At 47.5% G+C, this 23,032-nt stretch overlaps 1 protein-coding gene across 1 annotated transcript in view; it reads left to right on the forward strand.

The window, feature by feature from the left end:
- The window catches only part of KIF4A (kinesin family member 4A), a 48,545-nt gene that overhangs the window by 13,300 nt on the left and 12,213 nt on the right, over positions 1–23,032 (forward strand). Inside the window, 18 exon segments of the mRNA XM_087714271.1 lie at positions 531–553; positions 556–662; positions 2,390–2,448; positions 3,843–3,948; positions 5,395–5,442; positions 7,839–8,024; positions 10,003–10,106; positions 10,204–10,348; positions 11,875–11,985; positions 12,894–12,977; positions 14,765–14,878; positions 16,667–16,822; positions 16,988–17,073; positions 18,902–19,031; positions 19,185–19,355; positions 21,424–21,531; positions 22,206–22,283; positions 22,373–22,474. Coding sequence (XP_087570397.1) covers positions 531–553; positions 556–662; positions 2,390–2,448; positions 3,843–3,948; positions 5,395–5,442; positions 7,839–8,024; positions 10,003–10,106; positions 10,204–10,348; positions 11,875–11,985; positions 12,894–12,977; positions 14,765–14,878; positions 16,667–16,822; positions 16,988–17,073; positions 18,902–19,031; positions 19,185–19,355; positions 21,424–21,531; positions 22,206–22,283; positions 22,373–22,474 — 1,918 coding nt within the window.

Below are 23,032 nucleotides of genomic sequence, written 5' to 3' on the forward strand. Positions count from 1 at the left end.
TAAGTCTAAGGGCTATTGCTATTGCTCAGTAGGACGGCATAGAGCCGGGGCAGGGGGCAGGCCGAACCGCCTGAATATTACCGTTGCTGGAGGCGTGCTAAACTCTAGATGTTTCATAAGGAAAAGGGGCTACCCCAGTCCACTTCCTAGACCCCATCAAATGGCAGTATTTGGGGGAGAAGGGACTAGAAGCATGCTCAACTCTATCTGACTGATAGGACAGGTAGATGTCCTTAGGAAAGGTGAGCCTTCAGGTAGCTAGACCTGAATTGCACCCGGGAAGAAACCGGAAGACATTGCCGCTCTTTTCCATTTCATTTTGGTATCTAAAATCTGACTTTTGAAACTTGTTGCATTTCCGGCTCCCAGAATTCCCCCAGCCCGTCACACCGTCTGGGGAAAGAATTCTGGGAATCAAAGTCCACCGGTTGCTTAAAATTGGCCCAATTTGGAGAGGCCTGACAATATAAGAGGTGCCTTTCCGGCACATGGGATGGGTCTCAATGCTTCCCCTTTTTTTCCCTCGATAGAGGTGAACCTGTTGAAAACCTCCAGCCCTGATGGAGAAAAATCACTCGCTCCTGGTGGAAAATGAAAAACTCAGCCGTGGCTTGAGCGAAGCGGCCGGTCAGATTGCTCAGTTGTTGGAGAGGGTGATCGTGGTAAGGCCCTACAGCTACCATAAGTGCTGTTCGTCCCTTCCTCGGGCAGAAATTTCATGCTAAAGGATCCGTCCACCCCTTCCCCCCCTCCCCCCTCAAAAAAGGAGGATTCACATTCTCCTTTGGTGGAAAAAAAATGTAGCAAAATTCAGGGGTTAAGCCTTCTCTTCCGAAATGCGCTGTGCACATAATATACTTAGACTTCAGCAAGGCATTTGACAAAGTAGACCACAACCTACTTCTTAGTAAGCTAGAAAAAGAATGAGGTAGATAGCATCACCACCAGATGGATTTGCAACTGGCTGACAAACCATACTCAATGAGTAGTCCTTAATGGGTCTTAAGTCAACATGGAGGGAAGTAAGCAGTGGGGTACTACAAGGTTCTGTCTTAGGCCCAGGACTCTTCAACATCTTCGTAAACGACTTCGATGAGGGAATAGAAGGGGAACTTACCAAATTTGCAGATGATACTAAGCTGGCTGGAATATCTAACACCCTAGAAGATAGGCTCAAGATCCAGATGGATCTTGGTAGACTTGAACCCAGGACCCTCTGACAAAATGAAATCCAGTGTAGAGAAAAGTCAAGTCTTACACTTAGGCAAGAAAAACCCAAAAGGACACATATAAACTGGGTGAAACCAGGCTTAATAGCAATCACTGTGAGAGCCATCTTGGAGTCTTAGTGGACAACCAGCTAAATAGGAGCCAGCCGTGTGCAGCAGCAGCCAAAAAAGCCAATGCAATCCTAAGATGCATTAACAGAGGGATGCAATCAAGATCAAGGGAGGAACTAATACCACTGTATAAAGCCCTAGTAAGATCACACCTAGAGTACTACATCCAGTTTTGGTCCCCACACTATAAACAAGAGGTTGAGACTCTAGAAAAAGTGCAGAGAAGAGCAACCAGGATGATGAGGGGACTGGAGGCTCAAACATACAATGAACGGTTGCAGGAACTGGGCCTGGCCAGTCTAGTGAAGAGAAGGACCAGGGGAGACAGGAGAGCATCTTCCAATATTTGAGAGGCTGCCCCAGAGAGGAGGAGGGTCAAGCTATTCTCCAAAGCACCCGAAGGCCAGAGAAGGAAGAATGGATGGAAACTGACCAAGGAGAGATTCAACCTGGAAATAAGGAGGGATTTTTCTGACAGTGAGAAGAATCAACCCATGGAATAGAAGTTGCCTTCGGAAGTTGTGGGAGCTTCATCTCTGGAGGCTTTCAAGAAGAGACTGGACTGCCGTCTGTCAGAAATGGTATAGGGTTTCCTGCTTTGAGCGGGGGGGTTGGACTAGATGACCTATAAGGTCCCTTCCAACTCAATCTAATCTAGTGACCATTTGAAATTTTAAAAAGGGCCTTAAGATCATTTTTTACCCTTATGATCATCGCAGCATCCCCAGGGTCATGTATTTTATGTTCTGATGCTGACAGCGGGTTCATACTTAAGATGGCCGTCAACGTGATCCCCTTTTGCGACCTTCTGACAAAGCTAACCGGGGTGGGGGGGGGCTGTATTCGCTTAACAACCGTGTGACTAATTTAACAAACGGAGCAAAGAAACTCGTTAAATTGTGGCAAAACCCACTTTCTCAAGTTTCTCATTTAGCACCCTAAATTTGGGGCTCGATTCTGGTCGTAAGTTGAGACTACCTGTACAAGGCTTAACTTGCATTATGGAATATCCTCTAATAATAATAACAAGCCTTTTCCAATTTCCGCAGACGGAGCAGCAGAACGAGAGGTTCACCCTGAAGATGGAAGAACTCCGAGAGCACACGGCGTAAGTAGCTCATCCGCGCACCTGCTTAGCGACCGTTTGCTACATGGGATCTACCGCTGCATCAGAAATATGGAAAGGGAGCTCGATACAGGGCTGCCCTTGTTTGGCGACCATTCGAAGCTATGGCGGCGTTGGGAAAAAAAGGACTTAATGATTGGCCCTCCCTTTGCGACTGAGTGTCGCAGCGTCCCTCCCGGTCACCTGATCAAAATTTCAGATCCTTGGCAACCAGCGTGTATTTATGGCGGTTGCCGCATACTGAGGTCACCTGATCTCCGCTTGCGACCTTTCCCCCAAGCGCCGTCCGTGGGGGAAGCTGGATTCACTTAACAACCGCATAATTCATCAAGCAACCGCTTAAGCGATTCGCTTAAGAACCTCGGGCAAAGATTAAAATTGGGGGGTGGCTAAGTTCAGCGCCACCACGCTTAGCAATTTGTGCTCCCAATTTGTGGTCGTAAGTCGAGAATCCCTCGGCGTTTTCGACCTGGGAAACTTTTAAGGTGTGCGGATTTCTCCGTGAAAACTTTTTTGATTAGTTGATCACAGTGTAAAACACGAAGGAAAAATTGAAAAAGTAAGAAGGGAGGAAGGGGAAAAGAAGGAGTATAGTGTCCTGGGAGGGGAAAAAAAAGGAAAAAGGCAGTAACCTCCAACTCTCTTTGGCTCTGTTAAAGGTAAGAGGCTGGCTGGGGAATTCTGGGAATCGAAGTCCACCCATCTTAAAAGTGATCGAGATGGAAAAACACTGGTTAATGGCCTAGAGCCATGAGGGCAAACCTCTGGCACATGTGAGAGATGACATACAGAACCCTCTTTGTGGGCACGCACGCTGTCACTAGCTGCACTGGTTTCTGGCGCACACATGCATGCCAACCACTTAGTCATTGCGGGCACCGGAAAATGGGCAAAAACCACAGGCCATTTTTGGGGCCAAAAACGGCCTGCAAATACCCCCAAAACGGCTTGAAAACAACCCCCAAAACAGGCATGTGCGCGCCAGTCAGCTGGTCTTTGGGTTCCTGGTACTCCGGCGGGCACATGGACACCCATTTGGGCTCTCTGTGCTGAAAGGTTTCGCTATTAGTGGCATGGGGGGGGGGGGGAGCCGGAGTCACAAACTACCAGCCGACCAAATATTCCATTTTACAGGAGCAACTTCGAGTAGCTAGATTAGAACTTAAGGATAACTTTCCTGACAGGGAGAACAATTAATCAGCGGAACGATGGTCGTAGATGCTCCAACATTGGAGGTTTCTAAGACGAGAGTGGACAGCCATCTATCCGAAATGGTATTGGGTCTCCTGCCTTGAGCAGGGGGTTGGAACTAGAAGACCCCTGAGGTCCCTTCCAGCCCTATGATTCTAGATTTCTATTTCATCTTGACATTTCAGGTTACAACTGGACCTGCCAAAGCTGCTGACATCCGTGGAGGACGAGGAACTCAAAGAGCAGCTGGAACTATTTGTCCAGTTACAACAAATTATCGCTCAGCTGCCGGTGAGGCTTATTCTGGAAAAAAAAAACAGGGGTCTCTTTTTAAGGGAACCCAGCGGTCGGCAGCCTCAATTTCCCAAAACAATGCCAGAGAAGGCCCGACTTTCAAAATAACTTGGTTTTGTTTTGAGAGCCCCATTTGCTAGTTTTGGATCTTAAGGGAGGAAGGTTCACTCAATTCAACCTTGGCTGTTCCATTAGGCCGAAAATCCAGTCCAGTCCCATCGTTCAATTCTCATCGTGGTCATAGAGGCACATAAGTCTCCAGTTACCCCCCTTTTTTTTTGCCGTTAACATTTTTACTTAAAACAAAAGAAGATAAAAAAATACAAAAGAAAATAGGAAAATGATAAGGGGATGAGGGAGGGGGGGGATAAAAGTGAGGAAGGATTAAGAGAAGAGAAAAATTGACTTCTGATTCTTTCCGTCGCGGTAAATTAAGGCGTTCACATCAAATCACGACTTTTTTGGGTTTTTTTCATAACTAGTGCTGATAACCCGGCGTTGCCTAGGTATTTATTTATAAAGGGGAAATGCCCAAAACCAAACTTAATTTATAATGTTGGATTTTCCCCCCCTTACCCGAGGGAGCCCCCTTATGGAGTACTGTGAAGCCATTACCATGGCAATTCCACTGCGCTGTACAGTAGAAGCCATTTTACGGCAGTACAGTAGAAGCCATTTGAAGGCACAACAGACTGTATCGTAACAGAACACACACCTCCAAGGAGTGTTGGAGTTTCTTATCCTCACAGTATTTGTTTCCAGAGAGTAAGTCATCAAGTTTGGTTGAAATTGCTCAAGACATTCCAGAGTTATGCTGGAACACACACACACACACACACACATGAGCCATTTTTATATATATAGATAATAATATAAACTAGCCATTTCTATTAAAATCTGCCCGTTTGAATCGGTAAAATCCAAGATCAAAAGTTGAATTCTTTCCCACTTTGAGCACAAAGCTCAGAAACCGTATCTCCGTGTGGCAACAAAAGCGTTTCTATTCTTTTCTTTAATCAAACTAATCAATTTTGCCATCAGCTAAGTCTGTCAATCCTGCTCCTTCCTCTTCTCCATCTTTGTTAGAGGATCCAGAATGCCAGTATAGTAGAACCTCTGGTCCCGAACGTCTTCTGACCACAACCAAATCGGGTTCCAATCCAAAAAATTCACCATTCATTTATTTTTTCGTGACCCATTTCACCTTTTGCGCCAAATTTCCAAAATTACGTTGGGGTTGCAACCAAAGTTACGGAACGAATTATGGTCGGGACCAGAGGTTCTACTATTTTTAAGGAAGTCAAGAAGAAAAAAAACAGTCTACACACTTGTGTGTGTACTGTAAAAACACATCCATTGTTGTTTTCTCTCTCTCCCCACCCCATCCCTCTCTCCCTACGTCCTTCTTTCCTAAAATTGTATTTTTTTGTGTGTTTTCCGCAGAAAGAAAATCCTCCTGACATGGATGTAACCGAACAGCATTCCAATTCTGTAAGTACAGGTAGTTCTTACAATCAGATGTTTTTTACAACCGTTTGCAGTGACGATGGATGCTTTACGGCCCATAAAGCATTTCTAGCTGTTCCCAAATGCCTCTTGTCTTTGTGGTCACGAGACCGCATTTGGTTACTCTTGGCCACTGGCTTTCCTTTTAACCGCCAGTTCAAACCCGCTAACCCCTGGGTACTTGAGAGACCGCCTGCTGCCAATTGCCTCCAATAGACCGATCAGATCCCACAGATTAGGCCTCCTCCGAATTCCATCCGCCGGCCAATGCTGACTGGCGACTACCCGGAGGAGAGCCTTCTCTGTGGCTGCTCCGACCCCCTGGAACGAGCTCCCCGTGGAGATTCGAACCCTCACCACCCTCCAGGCCTTCCGCAAAGCCCTTAAAACCTGGCTGTTCCGACAGGCCTGGGGCTAAAGAGCTTTTGCCCCCCTCCTCGAATGGTATGGTTGTTGTGTGTTTTTAAATTTTGTATTTATGTTCGTCTTTTTATCCCCTGTCTGTACCCCCTTCCCTGATCGAATTGTGAGCCGCCCTGAGTCCCCTTCGGGGAAAAGGACGGCATATAAATGAAATAAATCCTAATCCTAAAACATATAAAGAGGATAAAACATTATAAAGAGCAGTTGCAGGAACTGGGTGTGTCTAGTTGAATGAAAAGAAGGACTAGGGGGCGACACGATAGATAGCAGCCTTCCAATATTTGAGGAGCTGCCCCAAAGAAGAGGGAGTCAAGCTATTCTCCAAAGCAGGACAAGAAGCAATGGGTGGAAACTAATCCAGGAGAGAAGCAATCTGGAACTGCAGGGAGAAATTTCCTGACACAGAGAACAGTTATTGTATTTTTCGGACTATAAGATGCTCTGAAGTATAAGGCGCAACTAGGCTTTTGGGGAGGAAAACAAGAAAAAAATCTGTCTCTGCCTCCCAGTAATCTGCTTCCTTGCAGCAAACAGTCAAGTCAGCTTTAACGCAGCTTGATTTAGCACTAGCAGCTGATTGGTGGTTGAATCAGCCTCCTGAAATAGCGCCGACGGGATGTTCTTGGCTGCGGGGGTCGCCACTATCGCCGCCCATCGCCGTTGCCACCTATCGCTGCCTCCACAGGCCCCATTTTCGGTGAGGATTGGTAGCGGCAGTGATCCTTGCCGCCAGGAACCGGCCGAAAATGGGGCGCGCAGAGCCCGAAAATGCGGAGGCAGCGATAGGACGCAGCAACAACGCCGATTGGCGATAGCGATCCTCGCAGCCTGGAACAGCTGATAGGTGGCACTCCAGGAGGCCGATCCAACCGCCAATCAGCTGCTCATGCTAAATCAGGCGGCTGAAGCTGACCAGGCTGTTTGCTGCAAGGAGGCAAATTGCTGGGAGGGTGGAGGACGGTGGGTGGGCGGGGCTCCCCCAACATTTGCTGTATAAGACGCACACCCACTTTTTTAGGGGGAGGGGGGATGCATCTTATACACCGAAAAATATGGCAATCAGTGGAACAACTTCCCTCCAGAAGTTGTGAATGCTCCAACCGGGGAAGTTTTAAAGAAGATGTTGGATAACCATTTTGTCTAAAGTGAGGTAGGGTTTCCTGCCTAAGCAGGGGGTTGGACTAGAGCAGTGGTCCCCAACCTTTTTATCGCCGCGGACCAGTCAGCCTTTGATAATTTTACCGTGGCCCGCTGAGCGCGCGCAGGGGTGGGCGGGCGTTGTTCACGGTTTCGGTGGAATACGTCGATGACCAGCGCTAGTAGCGTAGCCTTGCGCAGGCGCAGTTCAGTATGGCTAGCGTAGATAGCGTAGCACAAACTGCGCCTACGCAAGGCTACGCTACTAGCGCTGTCTACGCTAGCCCTACGTAGCTGCGCAGGCGCTCTTAGGTTTTTTTCAGGAATCGGCCAGTGCTGAAGCGCTGAAAAGGAATGAGAAGGGCGGCGCTGGACACAGGGGGGCGGTGGGCCGCTGGTGACGTCAGAGTGCCACCAGCGGTCCAGTAACACCCCTTGTGCCAGTTAGCCCTAATTTGCATACAGAAAGAAACTATGGCCCCCGGCCGCTGCAGCGATCATGGCCCCCGGCCGCTGCGCGGCCCGGTGCCAGGTACTCCACGGCCCGGCACCGGTCCGCGGACCGGGGGTTGGGGATCACTGGACTAGAGGACCTCCAAGGTCCCTTCTAAGCCTTGTTATTCTGTTCTATTTCAATTTATGTTCTGTTCATGCTGTCGTTTGAAGAATTCTGGGGACTGAAGCCCGCCTGCCCACCTTAAAAGTGGCCAAGCACTGTGAAGTGGTATATAAGTGCTGATGTCTTGGTTGAGAAATGCTGCGTAATGAAGTAAAAGTTCTTCTTCATCATCATCATCTCCCTCGTCTTCTCTCTTCTCCAGGCGTCCTCGGTAGACCTGGATGCGCCCCAGTCTTCAGACGACTACGCGGCTCAGCACGCCCTCCAACAAGCTCAGATGTCCAAGGAGCTGCTGGAACTCAACCAAGCCCTCGCTCTGAAGGAGGCCCTGGCTCGGAAACTTTGCCAGAGCGACCGCCAGCTGGAACCCATCCAGTGCCAGTCCCAAGTAAGCTTGCCACCGCGGTTAGAAGCAGGACTACTGCGGGCTACTTCTGCTGATCGCCAGCTGCCAGCAGTTTGGCAGTTCAGATCTCACCGGGCTCCAGGTTGACTCATCCTTCCTTCTGAGGTCGATAAAAGGAGGACCCAGATTGTTGGGGGGCAAGAGGCTGACTCTGTAAACCGCTTAGAGAGGGCCGTAAAGCACCGTGAAGCGGTGTATAAGTCTTAAGTGCTAAACCCAAAAACAGAAGTCAATTCCTTTCGTGTTTCTGTCTTGGTCATGTGCTCCTGTTTCTCCCAAGAACTGGTTTTCCTCACAAAAGTCCCTTTGGAACATCACTGATAAAGAGCCACAGGAAACCTCTTGCAAGTGTTCTGACCCAGCTCCCCAAATGCCACAAACCCTTTGATTCCTTTATTAGGAGCGCTGGCAAAAACGTTTCTCTCTCAGCGCAGGCTAACAAGTCTGTCCAGCAGGGAGATGAATAGTTGTCTTCCACACCTATTCATCTCCGCTCCCTGTCTTTTATCCCCAGAGCTAGGGTGGGGCTTCGCTAGCAGCGGTGGATCTTCCGTCCCGAGGACTGGCCCATAGATTTCCATTGTTCTCCTCTCCTCTGCCTTCTGTGCATTCACACAATAGGCACTGGACCCAGTTGTTCTTCCTCTTCCTCATCAGTCACCTCCAGACCTGGGGGCTGTTGACTCTTCATCTGAGGGTTGACGGACAGCCCATGCTCCGTCTCTCTGTCTCTCTCGCTCTCTATCTATCTATCTCTATATCTATAGATAGATAGATAGATAGATAGATAGATAGATAGATAGATGATAGATAGATATAGATGATAGATTATAGGATAGATATAGATAGATGATAGATATTGATGATAGATATAGATAGATGCTAGATGATAGAGATAGATGGATAAATAGATATAGATTATAGATGATAGATACAGATAGATGAAAGATGATAGAGATAGATATTGATAGATGATAGATATAGATGATAGATAGATTATAATGATAGATATTGATAGATGATAGATAGATGATATTGATAGATGATAGATATTGATGATAGAAATAGATAGATGATAGAGATAGATGGATATATAGATTATAGATGATAGATACAGATAGATGAAAGATATAGATAGATATTTATAGATGATAGAGACAGATGGATAGATATAGATTATAGATGATAGATATAGATGATAGATTATAATGATAGATATAGATAATTAAAGATGATATCGATAGATGATAGAGATAGATGGAAGATAGATATAGATTATAGATAGATGATAGATAGATAAATATAAATAGATTATAGATGATAGATATAGATTATAAATATAGATAGATGTAGAGATAGATAGGTCTGTCTGTCTGTCTATTTCTCTCTCTCTCTCTCTCTCTCTCTCTCTCTCTCTCTCTCTCTCTCTCTCTCTCTCTCTCTCTCTCTCTCTCTCTCTCTATCTATCTATATATATATATATATATATATATATATATATATATGTAGGTCTCTAGTTGTTCGGGTTTCTCCCGCGTAGAATTGGAGATGTGTTAGTAGTAGTAGTACTACTCCTGGAAACACCAAACCTGAAGTAGTCAGCAGCAGCCTGAAGATGACGAATGTGACTTCGTCGAAACGTCACCAAGACATCTCCAATTCTACGCGGGAGAAAACCCGAACAACTAGAGACCTACATACTAACACCCGCGAAAACCTCAGAAAACATATATATATATCTGGCTGATGTAGGGCTTGGCGTCCAACAGACCACAACAGAATGGTTGCAAACCAAGGACTGTATTTCTAAGAAGTCTTCAGCTCCTTTGACTTTAAAAGTCTGTGCAGAGAAATTGAAAGAGTTGAGCAAGGGCGTTGACCCTTGGTGGCATCTGGGCAGTTTGACTTCAAAAACCTACCCCCAAGATGCCAAGTTGCCTTTTTTTTTTCTTTTGACAAGATAAACATCCAGAACCTGGAAGGGGAGGTGGCCAAGCTGCAGAAGGAGAAGGAAGACTTGGTCCTCGCCCTTCAGATGACCAAGAAAGACATCACCCAAGCCAAGTAAGAAAACACGGGTGCCTGGGCTTTACCCCCTTGGGGAAGAGTCTCCGAATGGGGTTGCTGGACTCCGAACATCTGGCTCCGATCTTTTTTTCAGGCTGAGCGAGCGTCGGCGGAAACGTCTGCAGGAGCTGGAAGGGGAGATGTCCGAGCTCAAGAAGAAGGTGAAGGAACAATCCAAGCTGCTGAAAATGAAGGAATCCAGCGAGCAGACCGTCTCCAAGCTCCACCAAGACATCCGGGTAAGCAATATTTGTTTCTTTCTTTCTTTGTTGCCTCCAATTTTCCCCACAACAACCCTGTGAGGTGACATAGGCAGAGACATAGACATAGACAGACATATAGAAAGACAGAGAGAAAGAGACAGAGAAAGAGACAGAGAGAGACTGAGAAAGACAGAAAGAAAGAAAGAAAGAAAGAAAGAAAGAAAGAAAGAAAGAAAGGCAGAGAGAGAGAGAGAGAGAGACAAAGGGGGATGGTGCGACAGTCGTTAAGTGTGAAAAACTTTCCTAAGTCACTTTTTTCACTTCGGTCAGTCAGTAAACGAACGGTTGTAAATCAAGGACTCCCAAGATTAGTGTGATTACTTTAAAGGGAAATCCAGCGACTTCTAAAAGAGGAAAGGAGAGAGAGAGAGAGAGGCAGAGACAGAGAGAGAAAGACACAGAGAGAGAGAGACAGAGAAAGATAGAAAGAGACAGAGAGAAAGACAGAGAGAGAGAGAGAGAGGGAGAGACTGGCCCCAAGGCACCCAGCTTGGTGATGCCTTAAGGCAGGACTAGGAGTCACTGTCTCCTGGTGATTGGCCCAAAGTTTTCCGAGCTCGCTTTCATTCATAAAACAGGACTAGAACTGCTGGTGATTGGCCCAATGTCACCTAGCCAGCTTTCATGCCCATGGTGGGACTAGAATTCACCGTCTCCTGATGATTGGCCCAAAGTCACGCAGCTGGCTTTATGGCTAAGATGGGACTAGAACTCACTGTCTCCTGGAGATTGGCCCAAAGTCACCCAGATGGCTTCCATCCTTAAGGTGGGACTAGAACTCACTGTCTCCTGGTGATTGGCCAAAGTCACCCAGTCAGCTTTCATGCCTAAGGCAGTACTTGAATTCATCATCTCCTGGTGATTGGCCGAAAGTTTTCCAAGCTCGCTTTCATTCATAAAACGGGACTAGAACTCACTGTCTCCTGGTGATTGGCCCAAAGTCACCCAGATGGCTTCCATCCTTAAGGTGGGACTAGAACTCACCATCTCCTGGTGATTAGCCCAAAGTCAGCCACCTGAATGTACCTTGGCATATGAAGGAAAGCAAATGCATAGATGTATATAGAACACACATTTGAGGGCCTGTGACCCCCCTGAAATGTGGAAGCCTGTTCCTTTATAGTAGATGAAAGACGACTTGTGATGTAATCTCTCCATTCCCTTAGGCTGTTGCTAAAAATGTGAGGCATTTATTTTTACCGGCAAAATGCCTCACGTTTCCTTGTCGCCCAGGGGTGGTATTCACTCCCTACCAGTTCGCAAACATGGGCATGCATGCCCTCGCACGCACACGGCATACGCGCGGCTTGAAAACGTGCCTAAATACGACCCACGATTTCCACTACCGGTTCGGGCGAAGCGGCTGAATAAACCACTTTTGCTGTCGCCCCCCTCTAAGAGCGATTTCCTCCATGTGAACTAGAACTCTTATGCACAGACACTTTTTCTTTAAAAAAATAATAATAAATACCCCGCTTTGCTCCTTCCTGTTCGGCTTCTAGACCATGAAAACCCAACGGGTTCAGCTGATTCGGGAGATGAAGGAAGATGCGGAGAAATTCCGACAGTGGAAGCAGCAGAAGGACAAGGAGGTCATCCAGCTGAAGGCCAAGGTGAGCTGGGAGCTTGGCCATTCTCACACACCTCCTGACCATCCGCTGTCCCAGCATGGAGAGTGACCATCTCCTTTCTTTGAAATGTGGACCTCACTCCAACTAGACAGCTGTTGGTCAAACTTAGCGGCCTTAATAGCAATAGGATTTAGACTTACATACCGCTTCACGGTGCTTTTACAGCCCTCTCTAAGCAGTTTACAGAGTCAGACTGTTTCCCCTTCCCCCCAAAAAAACAATCTGGGTCCTCCTTTTACCGACCTCGGAAGGATGGAAGGCTTTGTCGGCCTTGGATCTGGTGAGACTCGAACTGCCGAACTCCTGGCAGTCAACATAATTAATCTGCAGTACTGCATTCTAACCGCTGCGCCACCACAGGACTTAAATCATCGGGATTGAAGAGGGGTGGAGTTCAGTTCCCAGAATTCCTTGCCATCAATCCATTCTTTTGATGGGTAGGCCCATTGTGGCCTGTTGACTCTCTTATAATCCCTTCCTCTGCAACCTCGGCGGGAGAGGAGAAAAAAGAAAATAGGCATGGCTGACTGGCTGGGGAATTCTAGGAGTTGAAGTCCACCCATCTTAAAGTGGCCAGAGGTTGACTGTCTTAGACTAAGGGATCAGCAACCGATGGCTCTGGAGCCGCATGTGGCTCTTTCATCCCTCTGCTATGGCTCCCTGTCGCCAGCCACCTCCACAATTGATAAGATTTTCAGTTAGGACAAGTACAAGAAAAAGGAGGCCGCACTAGGAGGAGACTAGAAGCAGACTTCTGGGCGGCTTCCGGGTGGCTCCAGAATTGAACGGGGGGGGGCTTCCGGTTAGGAGCTTTGCGGCTCTTTGAGTGTTTAAATTTGCCGATCCCTTTGTCCCACTTAAAGCTTTTCTATTCTTGTCTCGTTCCTCAGGATCGCAAGCGGCAGTACGAGATGGTCAAGCTGGAGCAGGACTTCCAGAAACAGGCCACGGTCCTCCGACGGAAAACAGAAGAAGTGAGGAGTCACAATCTCTCTCTCTCTCTCTCCCTCTCCCTCTCTCTCTCTCTCTCTCTCTCTCTCTCTCTCTCTCTCTCTCTCTCTCTTTCTATCTCTGTCTTTCTCTTTCTCTCTATGTGTCTATCTTTTTATGTCTCTGTCTTCTGCTCTCTCTGTCTGTTTCTGTCTTTCTCTCTGTCTCTTTCTGTTCTCTCTGTCTTTCTCTGTCTCTGCCTCCCTCTCTCTCTCTCTCTCTTCTTTCTTTCTGTCTCTCTCAGTCTCTCTCTGTGTGTTTCTCTGTCTTTCTATGTCTCTGTCTTTCTCTGTCTCTTTCTCTTTCTGTCTGTCTCTTTCTGTCTTTCTCTTTTTCTCTCTGTCTTTCTGTCTTTCTCTCTCTCTCTGTCTCTCTTTCTCTGTCTTTCTATGTCTCTGTCTTTCTCTTTCTCTCTGTCTCTTTGTCTCTGTCTGTCTGTCTCTCTCTCTCTCTCTTTCTCTGTCTCTGTCTGTCTCTGTCTCACTCTTTCTGTCTTTCTCTTTTTCTCTCTGTCTTTCTGTCTTTGTCTCTTTCTGTCTTTCTATGTCTCTGTCTTTCGCTCTCTCTGTCTCTCGAGCTCTATGTCTTTCTCCCTGTCTCTCTCTCTTTCTTTGTCTGTCTGTCTCTCTCTCTCTCTCTCCTTTCCTCTTTTAGAAGTCCCTGAATTTCCCTTTAAAGTAATTGCACTAATCCTGGGAGTCCTCAATTTACAACCGTTCGCTTACTGACCGACCAAAGTGAAAAAAGCGACTTAGGAAAGTTTTTCACACTTAACTGCCGTCGTACCATCCCCATGGCCACGTGATCCAAATTCGGACGCTTGGCAACGGACTCGTATTTATAACGGTCGCAGTTTGCCAGGGTCACGTGATCCCATTTGACGACCTCCCGATCCGTAAAGTCAGATTCACTTAACAAACGGGGGACTCGCTTAACAAACACAGTGAGCCACTTAGCAAGAAAGGCTGTAAAAACGGGACTGAATTCACTTAACGAATGTCTCCCTTAGCAACAAAAATGTTGGGCCCCGTGGTGGTCGTACATCGAGGACTACCTGTATTTCTGTTTTTGGACCAAAACATCCCATAGCAAAAAAAATAATAATGTTTGCTTAATGACTGCGGTGTTCACTTAACGCCTGCAACGCTCACTTCAGAACTGCCACAAAAAGGGTCACAAACTTGGTTTGGTCGAGTGGGTGGCCTGCTTCGCGATCATAATCGGCAGGCTTCATTCGGTCATAAATCAAAGACAATCTCTCCGACTCTTGGCATTACAGATAATCAATTAGAATCGAGCTGGAAGGGACCTTGGAGGTCTTCTAGCCCTTCCCAAGCAGGAGATCTTAACCAATTTCAGAGAAGTGGCTGTCTCATTTCTTAAAAGCCTCCAGGGTTGGATCAACCACAACTTCTGGTGGCAAGCTGTTCCACTGATTAATTGTCCTCACTGTCAGGAAATTCCTCCTTATTTCTAGATTGCTTCTCTCCTTGGTTAGTTTCCATCTGAAAGTTCTCTAATCCAGAATAACTTCGAATAGATCTTAAATCGCTTGAAATAGACCTATACTAGTCCCCCTTTATTTCTTTGTCGGTAAATATAAATTTAACACACGCACAAAAGCTCACGAAATAAACCTCTGTGGAGATTCCCCATCCTCTGAGTCTCTTGCCTTTTGAAAAAAAGCCCCTGGTTGTAAGTCGAGGACTGGCCTGTGAATGTTCCAATATCTTTCCTTCCAAAATTCTCACCTACCTTCTCATCCTGCCAGGCCGCGGCGGCTAACAAGCGCTTGAAGGAAGCCCTCCAGAAGCAGCAGCAGGCAGCGGCCAAACGGAAGGACGTTCACAATCGGGGATTCGAAGCCGTCGCCTCGCGGGTGAAGGTGAGGCTCCGGGAATGGCCCCTTCTGCTCCTTAGATCCTTTCGGGATTCCCGATAGCTGGGGAAACAGGCTTCAGGGGAGGGTCCCAGCACAGGGATTGTCCCCTCTGGAATGAGCTGCCCCCGGAGCTTCGCATAATCCCCGACCTCCAGTCCTTCCGACGTCCCCTAAAAAGTTGGCTTTTCCAGCAAGCCGGCCTGGCCTGAATAGAATAAAATATAGGATTAATTTGGTGAATTTTAATTTAATTTTTAAATTTTTATTGTAAATATCAATTGCGGGGTTTTTTGGATACTTTACTTAATGTCCCTTTTAATTTTTGTAATATGTGTTTTCTTTTATGTTGTACGCCGCCCTGAGTCCTTGGGAGAAGGGCGGCATATAAATCCAATAAACCTAACCTAACAGGCAGTGGATGATGGGGAAGGGTCGCCCTTGGCAAGCGGGAGAGACTCCTGTGGACTCCGTACACCAGCAGTCTTAAACTCAAGGCCCACAGTCCAGCCTGGAAATATCAAAGGACCAGCCCACAGTGCCTCTGCTGGACAAAATGCCCCCCTTGGCCAATTTTCGGCCTCCACGTTCTGTTCTGCCAAAAACGGGCCCAGGAGGCTTCAGTGCAACCGGTTTTCAGCCAGCGTTGTGCCGCAGGAGGATTGGATTGGCCTAGATTACAATTACGTGGCTTCAAATAAGGGCCTCATCTGCATAGAGAACAAGCAACCTCTTGTGTTAGTACTACAGTTGCAACGTCAGATTTTACATACCATTTAAATCTACCATCAACAATCTATAATGGAAAACCACTTCTATTTACTATCCTGGAAATTGACCTCCGCTGTTAAGTCTTATATGATCATGTTACATATATTTGTGTTTTTATTATTAGTTGACGAATGAAAATACAATAGTATAAGTAGATTTTCCGTCCTGGAAAAGCAATTTACTATTAAACAATGAGGTGTTAATTTAGAAATAAAAAGTTCAGTGGAGTATAAAGACTAAGTAAAAAATATCTGGTAGAAGTGATAGGAAAACGGTTATAGTATAGAACTGTGTGAAGAAAGAAAGGGGGGGGGAATGCATCTTAAGTGTATGTTAAACATACACGCCACATACACACACACACACACACACACACCAGCCCTCCAAAATCAAACACAACCCTGATGTGGCCCTCAATGAAATCGAGTTTGACACATGAAGTGTCAATACCACTTTATAAGGCCTTGGTAAGGCCACACTTGGAATATGGCATCCAGTTTCGGTCTCCACGATGTAGAAAAGATGTGGAGACTCTAGAAAGGGTGCAGAGAAGAGCAACAAAGAGGATTAGGGGACTGGAGGCTAAAACATAGGAAGAACGGTTGCAGGAATTTTGGATATGTCTAGTTTAATGAAAAGAAGGACTAGGGGAGACATGATAGCAGTCTTCCAATATCTCAGGGGTTGCCTCAAAGAAGAGGGAGTCAAACTATTCTCCAAGGGACCAGAGGGCAGGACAAGAAGCAATGGGTGGAAACTAATCAAAGAGAGACGTAACTTAGAACTAAGGAGAAATTTCCTGACAGTTAGAACAATGAATCAGTGGAACAGAAGTTGCCTCCAGAAGTTGTGAATGCCCCAACACTGGAAGTCTTTAAGAAGATGTTGGATAGCCATTTGTCTGAAGTGGTGTAGGGTTTCCTGCTTAAGCAGGGGGCTGGACTAGAAGGCCTCCAAGGTCCCTTCCAACTCTGTTATTCTGTTACCCCTGCCCTACACCCAAGATTCTCTCCTCCCTCCCAGAACTGGCTGGTGAATGAAGTCGAAGTCCTCGTCAGCATAGAAGAAGCTCGACATCACCTGAATGACCTTTTGGATGACCGCAAAACTTTGGCCAAGGAAATCGCTCTGCTGAAAGAGAAGCAGGAGGCTGGGGAGGTCCTCCCATCCAAATACAGGGTGAGCAATGTCCAGGGGCCCGGAGGAGAAGGGGGAGGGGTCCTTCCTTCTTAATCCAGGTCTTTGGAAATGGGCTTGGAGGCTTTCCCTTCCCTTTTAAATAAATTCCCCCCCCCCCCTTTAAATTCAGCCTTTGGCGTTGATTTCTCTCTCGTTCCTCCCCAGAGACGCACGTTTTCCTACAAATCCATGGAAATCAACTCTTCCATCACCAAGCAGGTCGAGAGTTTGGAGACTGAAATGGAACTCCGGTAAGAGAATACGACAAGCTCTTTTTCCTTCACTTTGCTGAAGTGAAGATATGTTACATCAACCGCATTCCCACCGTCTATTAAGAAAGTGATTTGTGTGTTAAGAAAGTTACAAAAAAAAATGTGATAAGGGTGGTCCGGTCACATTTGTTATTGTATCTACCGTATTTTTAGGAGTATAAGATGCACCCTTTTCACTCAAAAAAGAGGCTGAAAATTTGGGTGCGTCTTATACACTGAATACAGCATTTTTTGCCTCCTGAAGCCCCGCCCCTTCGCCAAAATGGCCTTGCATGGCTTTTAGAAGGCTTTCAGAGAGCTCCTGGGGGCTGGGGAGGGCAGAAATGAGTGAAAAACGGGCCGTTTTTTTGCTCAATTTTGCCCCCCAGCCCCCAGGAGTAATCTATAAGCCTCCTAATGGCTATGCATGCAATTTTTTTTGACAAAAAACAGTCCCGTTTTTGCAAAAAACAGGTCGTTTTTGGTCGTTTGGGCAGGGGGCACCCCCCAGCAGCACTCTATAAGCGTCCTAAAAGCTATTCATGCCCTTTTGGGGGGGAAATTGTGCCATTTTGGGGGGGGGCAGCACTCTACAAGCCTCCTAAAGGCTATTCATGCCCTTTTTTTGGAAGAAAAACGGGCCATTTTTGGGAGCTTTGCAGAGTGCAAAAACCTTTTTTTAAAAAAAAAAAATTGCCTCTTCAAAACCTTGGTGCGTCTTATACTCCGAAAAAACCCTTGCTGGCTGGGGAATTCTGGGAGTTGGAGTCCATAATAGGTCTTAAAGGGGCCAAGGTTGGCAAACCCCGCCTTGGGTGACTCAATATGGAATAGACGAATTTTATATCATCTGGAATGAAGACTATGAATAACAACTGGATACCTCCCTAGGCTCAAAACAGGACATGGCTTGGCAGCCTTGACCCTAGAGCAATTGTTGCGGGTGCAAAGCACCCCCCTCCCACATGTGCATGCGTGCATACATGCGCCCCCCCCCCCAAAGTGCACCGTACCGCTCACCTTCAAGCTGAGTTTGGGTATTTCCTCTGGGAGGGCGGGAGGAGGCCATTTTCACCCTCCCCAGGCTCCAAAAGAACAACAAAACAGAACAATGGGCCTACCGGAAGTTCCGGAGGCTTTCCTGGAACCTGGAGAGGGTGAAAATTGCCTCCCCGGGCGCTCCAGAAGTCTGAAAATCAGCTGGCTGGCACACACATTCATGCTGGAGCTGATGGCTCGCTTGCCAGAAGATAGGTCTCCGCGTGCCACCTATAGCACGCGTAACATTGGTTCGCAATCACGGGTTTTAGGTCTCCTGCTTAAAGCAGGGGCTGGACTAGAAGACCTCCGAGCTCCCTCCCAACTTCTTGTTATTCTCTTGTTTTTTCCAGTTGTCCCTCCGAAAGCCCCCAGAGCTCTTTCTAAACAATAGGTAGAACTTGTTTAAATTTATACACTGGCATCTATCATCACCACTTTAGTCTTCTCGTCCTGGCCAATTTTCCATGGGAACTGGGCTGTGGGTCCGAGGTCTCCAAACGTGGCGATTTTACAATTTGTGGACTTCAACTCCCAGAATCCCTCAGCCAGGCTAGGGAACTCTGGGAGTTGAAGTCCACAAGTCTTAACATTACCAAGTTTGGAGCCCCCCCCCCCCCCTGCTTGTAGATCTTTTGAAACGGCGAGGCCTGAAGGGAGAGAGAGACAGATTGGCCCCACTTCCCTGAGGGTCTCCCCTCACCATCTGCACATAAACAGGTGGTTTTCTCCTCCAAGATGTCTTCTTCTCCAAACCAACCTCCACCAACTCTCTTGACTCCTTCCACAGGAGCGCCCAAATTGCAGATCTGCAGCAGAAATTGCTGGACGCCGAGACCAGCGACCGGACCAAACAGCGCTGGGAAAATATAGCCACCCTATCAGAAACCAAGTGTGCCGTCAAGTACCTGATTGGTGAAGTAAGTTTGGGGGGGTGGGGCTACAGAAATGGCTTCCTTGCTGGCTCGCCTGTCCCCAAGATGTTGCCACTTCAAGAGGAGGTCCAAAGATAAGAGGAGGTGGGGAGAATCTCCCCTAATGTCCTCTCCTTGTGTTTTTCCTTGCTCCTGAAGTTGGTGGCCTCCAAAGTCGAAAATGGGAAAGTAGAAAACCGCCTTCAGCAGAGCAAAACCACCTGCGCCGACGTCCATAAGATGCTTCTGGAAGAGCGGAAGGGGGCTGCCGACATGGAGGCCGAGCTGGAGAGGCAGCTGGTTCAGATGGAGCAAGAGAACCAGGAGAAGGTACGGCCTGGGCTACAACCACCCTCGCTTTCCAGGAACACTGCATTTAGGTAGTGCGGTGACCCCCACAAAAATCACCTCCTTTTAATGACCCCATCATCCCTTGCGGGGCGGAGTCTGGGCAACTGAATGGAGCTATGTGTTCACTGGCCGGATGCCTTTCCCTGTCGCCAGGGCAGAGTTTTATTCAGCAGGTGCAATCTCATTGTGCCCAGAGAGAGAAATATCTGACTCTACCTAGGATCGAACTTAACACGTCCTGATTGTGAGGCGAGAGCTCCACCTCTAGGCCACCACACCACTCAGTAACCTCTACTTGATAATGGATGGATGACCCTCACTTTATGAGCACGGTGGAGACCCCAAATTCTGTTGCTAAGCTGGACAATCAAAGTGAGCTTTCTCCCATTTCACGACCTTTCTCGCCGCAGTTGTTAAGCGAACCACTGCAGCTGCTGAGTTAGCGCAGGCTGACCTCAATTTAACAACCGTTCCTTTAGCGGCTGTTCAAAGTTACGGCGGCACTTGAGGAGCCTTGGCAAGAGCCAAGGTGGCGCAGTGGTTAAAAGCAGCACTGCAGGCTACTGCTAGATCAGCAGGTCAGCGGTTCAAATCTCACCGGCTCAGGGTTGACTCAGCCTTCCATCCTTCCGAGGTGGGTAAAATGAGGACCCAGATTGTTGGGGGCAATATGCTGACTCTCTGTAAACCGCTTAGAGAGGCCTGAAAGGCCTATGAAGCGGTATATAAGTCTACTGCTATTGCTATATTGCTATTTTTTTTTACACTTAACGACCATTGCAGCATCTCCGTGGTCACGTACGGTAACGCTTGGCAACTCACTAGCGTTTATAATGGTTGCCACATCCCGGGGGTCACACTGCAACCTTCAGATAAGCAAACTCGAAGCAGGATTCACTTAGCCGTGTCAGGGTTCCAAATAGCATCCAAAATTAAATCAGAGTCCAAGGCAAAGGATTCCTCAAAGTTCCAATTTATTTAAAAGAGCCATGTTGGCACATCTGGGAAAACCCAAATCTGAAAGCTTCCAGGTTTTCCCCACCCACTTGAAAGTTCAAGATCCTGCCCCCACAACCCACAAGTCCATCATAAGGTCCAATCTTCCACTGCCACGAAGGCAGAGTCCATCCATCCAGTTCCGGCCAGGTGCAGAGACAAAATTGACCTAGGCTTTCTAAGAAGAATGCTGTTATGGCTACTTGTCACCCAACTCCGTATAATCCCCCTTCTCAATTTCCCACAGTTCCAGCCAGGTGCCGAGATAAAGAATGACCTTGGCTTTCTAAGAAGAATGTTGTTATGGCTACTTGTCACCCAACTCCGTATAATCCCCCTTCTCAATTTCCCACAGTCCATCCATCCAGTTCCAGCCAGGTGCCGAGATAAAGAATGACCTTGGCTTTCTAAGAAGAATGTTGTTATGGCTGCATGTCATCCAACTTCGTGTAATTCCCCCCCTCCCAATTTTCCCACAGTAGAAAATGAATAGTAGAAAATGTGGCAGGCCTGAAGTCCCAAAAGAAAATATGGCTTTTAGACCTGACACTGCAGTGATTTGAGTGAACAAGTGTGGCGAGGACAGTCACAAAAGGAAGGGAGCTAAAATTCACGCAACACTTTGCCACCTGCATTTGGGTGCTTATTAAGTCAAGTGTTGTTGTGGCCTAGAGGTGGAGTTCTTGCCTCACAATCTGGATGCTGTGCGTTCAATCCTAGGTAGAGACAGATATTTTTTTCTCTCTCTGGACACAATGAGAATATATCTGCCAAATATAACTCCGCACTGGCAACAGGGAAAGGCATCTGGCCAGTAAACACTCAGCTCCATTCAGTTGCCCAGCCTCCACCGAAGATGATTGTGAGTCGAAGTAATAGTGTGGTTAGGTGAATTGGTCTTCCCCTTCCCCAGTGAGTCTGGCACCCTTAAGAACCAACACCAAAGCTGGCTTGGAGCTGAGAATTCTGTAGGGGAAAGCTGTGGATCATGGGACTTCCAGTTCCTTCTCTCCCCAGTCGCTGCCAATTCTCTTTCCTGTCCCCTTGATAGATTCTCTACCTGCTCAGCCAAATCCAGCAAAAGGAGGAATCTGAAAAAAAGCTGGAAATCTCGACTTCCGAACGGGAGGAGCAGCTTCTGGAACGCCTCCAATTCCAGGTAAAGGGGGGGGGGGAGGCTTAAATCCAGGGAGGGGTGAATTTCAGGCCAACAGGATCCAGACACCCCTTGATTTGGTCTCCGCCGAGGTTTGAGGGCCTGAGGATTCCTTTGTCGGTGGAAGAAAGAAAACCGGGACCAGCCAGCATGGAGGGCTCTGATTTAGTTGAGGGGACCCTTGATGCTCTCTGAGCTGGCTGATTTTCTTGCAGACGTTTCATGACCCAACTAGGTAACACCATCGGTGCTAGTGAAGAGTGCTGTTTATATTGTGATGACTTACTCTGTCAGTTTGGGGCCGTTTACTGATGGCTCTTTGGCAGTTTCTTGATTGGGGTATTGTTTATTTAATTGTTTGTCTGGAGTTAATCCGTGTTGTGGCCTGGCAGCTGTTTCGGGCAGTGAGGAGGTTGGGGAGGAACATGGGCCAGTCCTGGAGTCTGGGGAAGGCTCGGATGAGGGCTCTGCGTCGGAGGCAGAGAGGGGGCCAGGGCCGTCTGACAGTTATCATCTGCCTTCGGAGTCAGACATCAGTGAGGCAGAAGAACAGCTGGGGCCTGTTCCCAGTGTGTGCATGCGCAGAGTGGCCAGACGAAGGGAACAGCTCTCTGTCTTTCTCTCTCTGTCTCTGTGTGTGTATCTCTCTCTCACGCGTTCCACCTTTCTGCGTGCAGGAAGAAGAACTTGCAAAGCTGAAAGAGACCTTGGAGAAGAACCAGGAACTCAGCGAAGAGCTGCAAGCCATCAAACAGGTAAGTCCAAGGTGGGCTTCACCTGTCGTGACAGATGACCTCACTCCTTGCTGGCTCACACAACTCCTCCTCCCCCTTTCCTCCCGCAGAACTGCAGGATTCTCCAGGCTGCCAGTGGACAGAAGACCTACAAAGAAGAATCCGGCTTTGGAGATGTTTCCGAATCTCCTTTTGATTACATCCCTCCCAAGGTGGGTGTCCTCTTGGGGGGAGAGGGGGGGAGTTAGAGTCTCCTGAGGGAGAGGCTGGCATCACCTCTCCTGTCCTGTTGGCCAGCCGGTTCGGCAAGGTTTAGAAATAGGGAAATGATAATATTTTCCTTGGCCCTGTAAACTCTTAAAACAGCAGCCATGTACTGCTCCCCACTTGAAAGCAACCATGTTAGCTAAAAAATCTGGAACTCTTAAGTCCACATTATTATTATTTAGTAAATTTATTTGCCACCCATCTCGCCCCAAGAATTCCCCAGTCAGCATGCTTTAAAATGGGTGGACTTCAACTCCCAGAATTCTCCAGTCAGTTTGAGTCAAGATGGGTGGACGTCAGGTCCCAGAATTCCTCAGCCAGCATGCTTTAAAATGGGTGGACTTCAGCTCCCAGAATTCTCCAGTCAGTTTGAGTCAAGATGGGTGGACGTCAGGTCCCAGAATTCCTCAGCCAACATGCTTTAAAATGGGTGGACTTCCACTCCCAGAATTCTCCAGTCAGTTTGAGTCAAGATGGGTGGACTTCAGGTCCCAGAATTCCTC

This window comes from Thamnophis sirtalis, unplaced genomic scaffold (genome assembly GCF_051295495.1).
Source record: "Thamnophis sirtalis isolate CommonGarterSnake01/CBP01778 unplaced genomic scaffold, rThaSir2_p1.2 scaffold_4, whole genome shotgun sequence".
Taxonomy (NCBI): domain Eukaryota; kingdom Metazoa; phylum Chordata; class Lepidosauria; order Squamata; family Natricidae; genus Thamnophis; species Thamnophis sirtalis.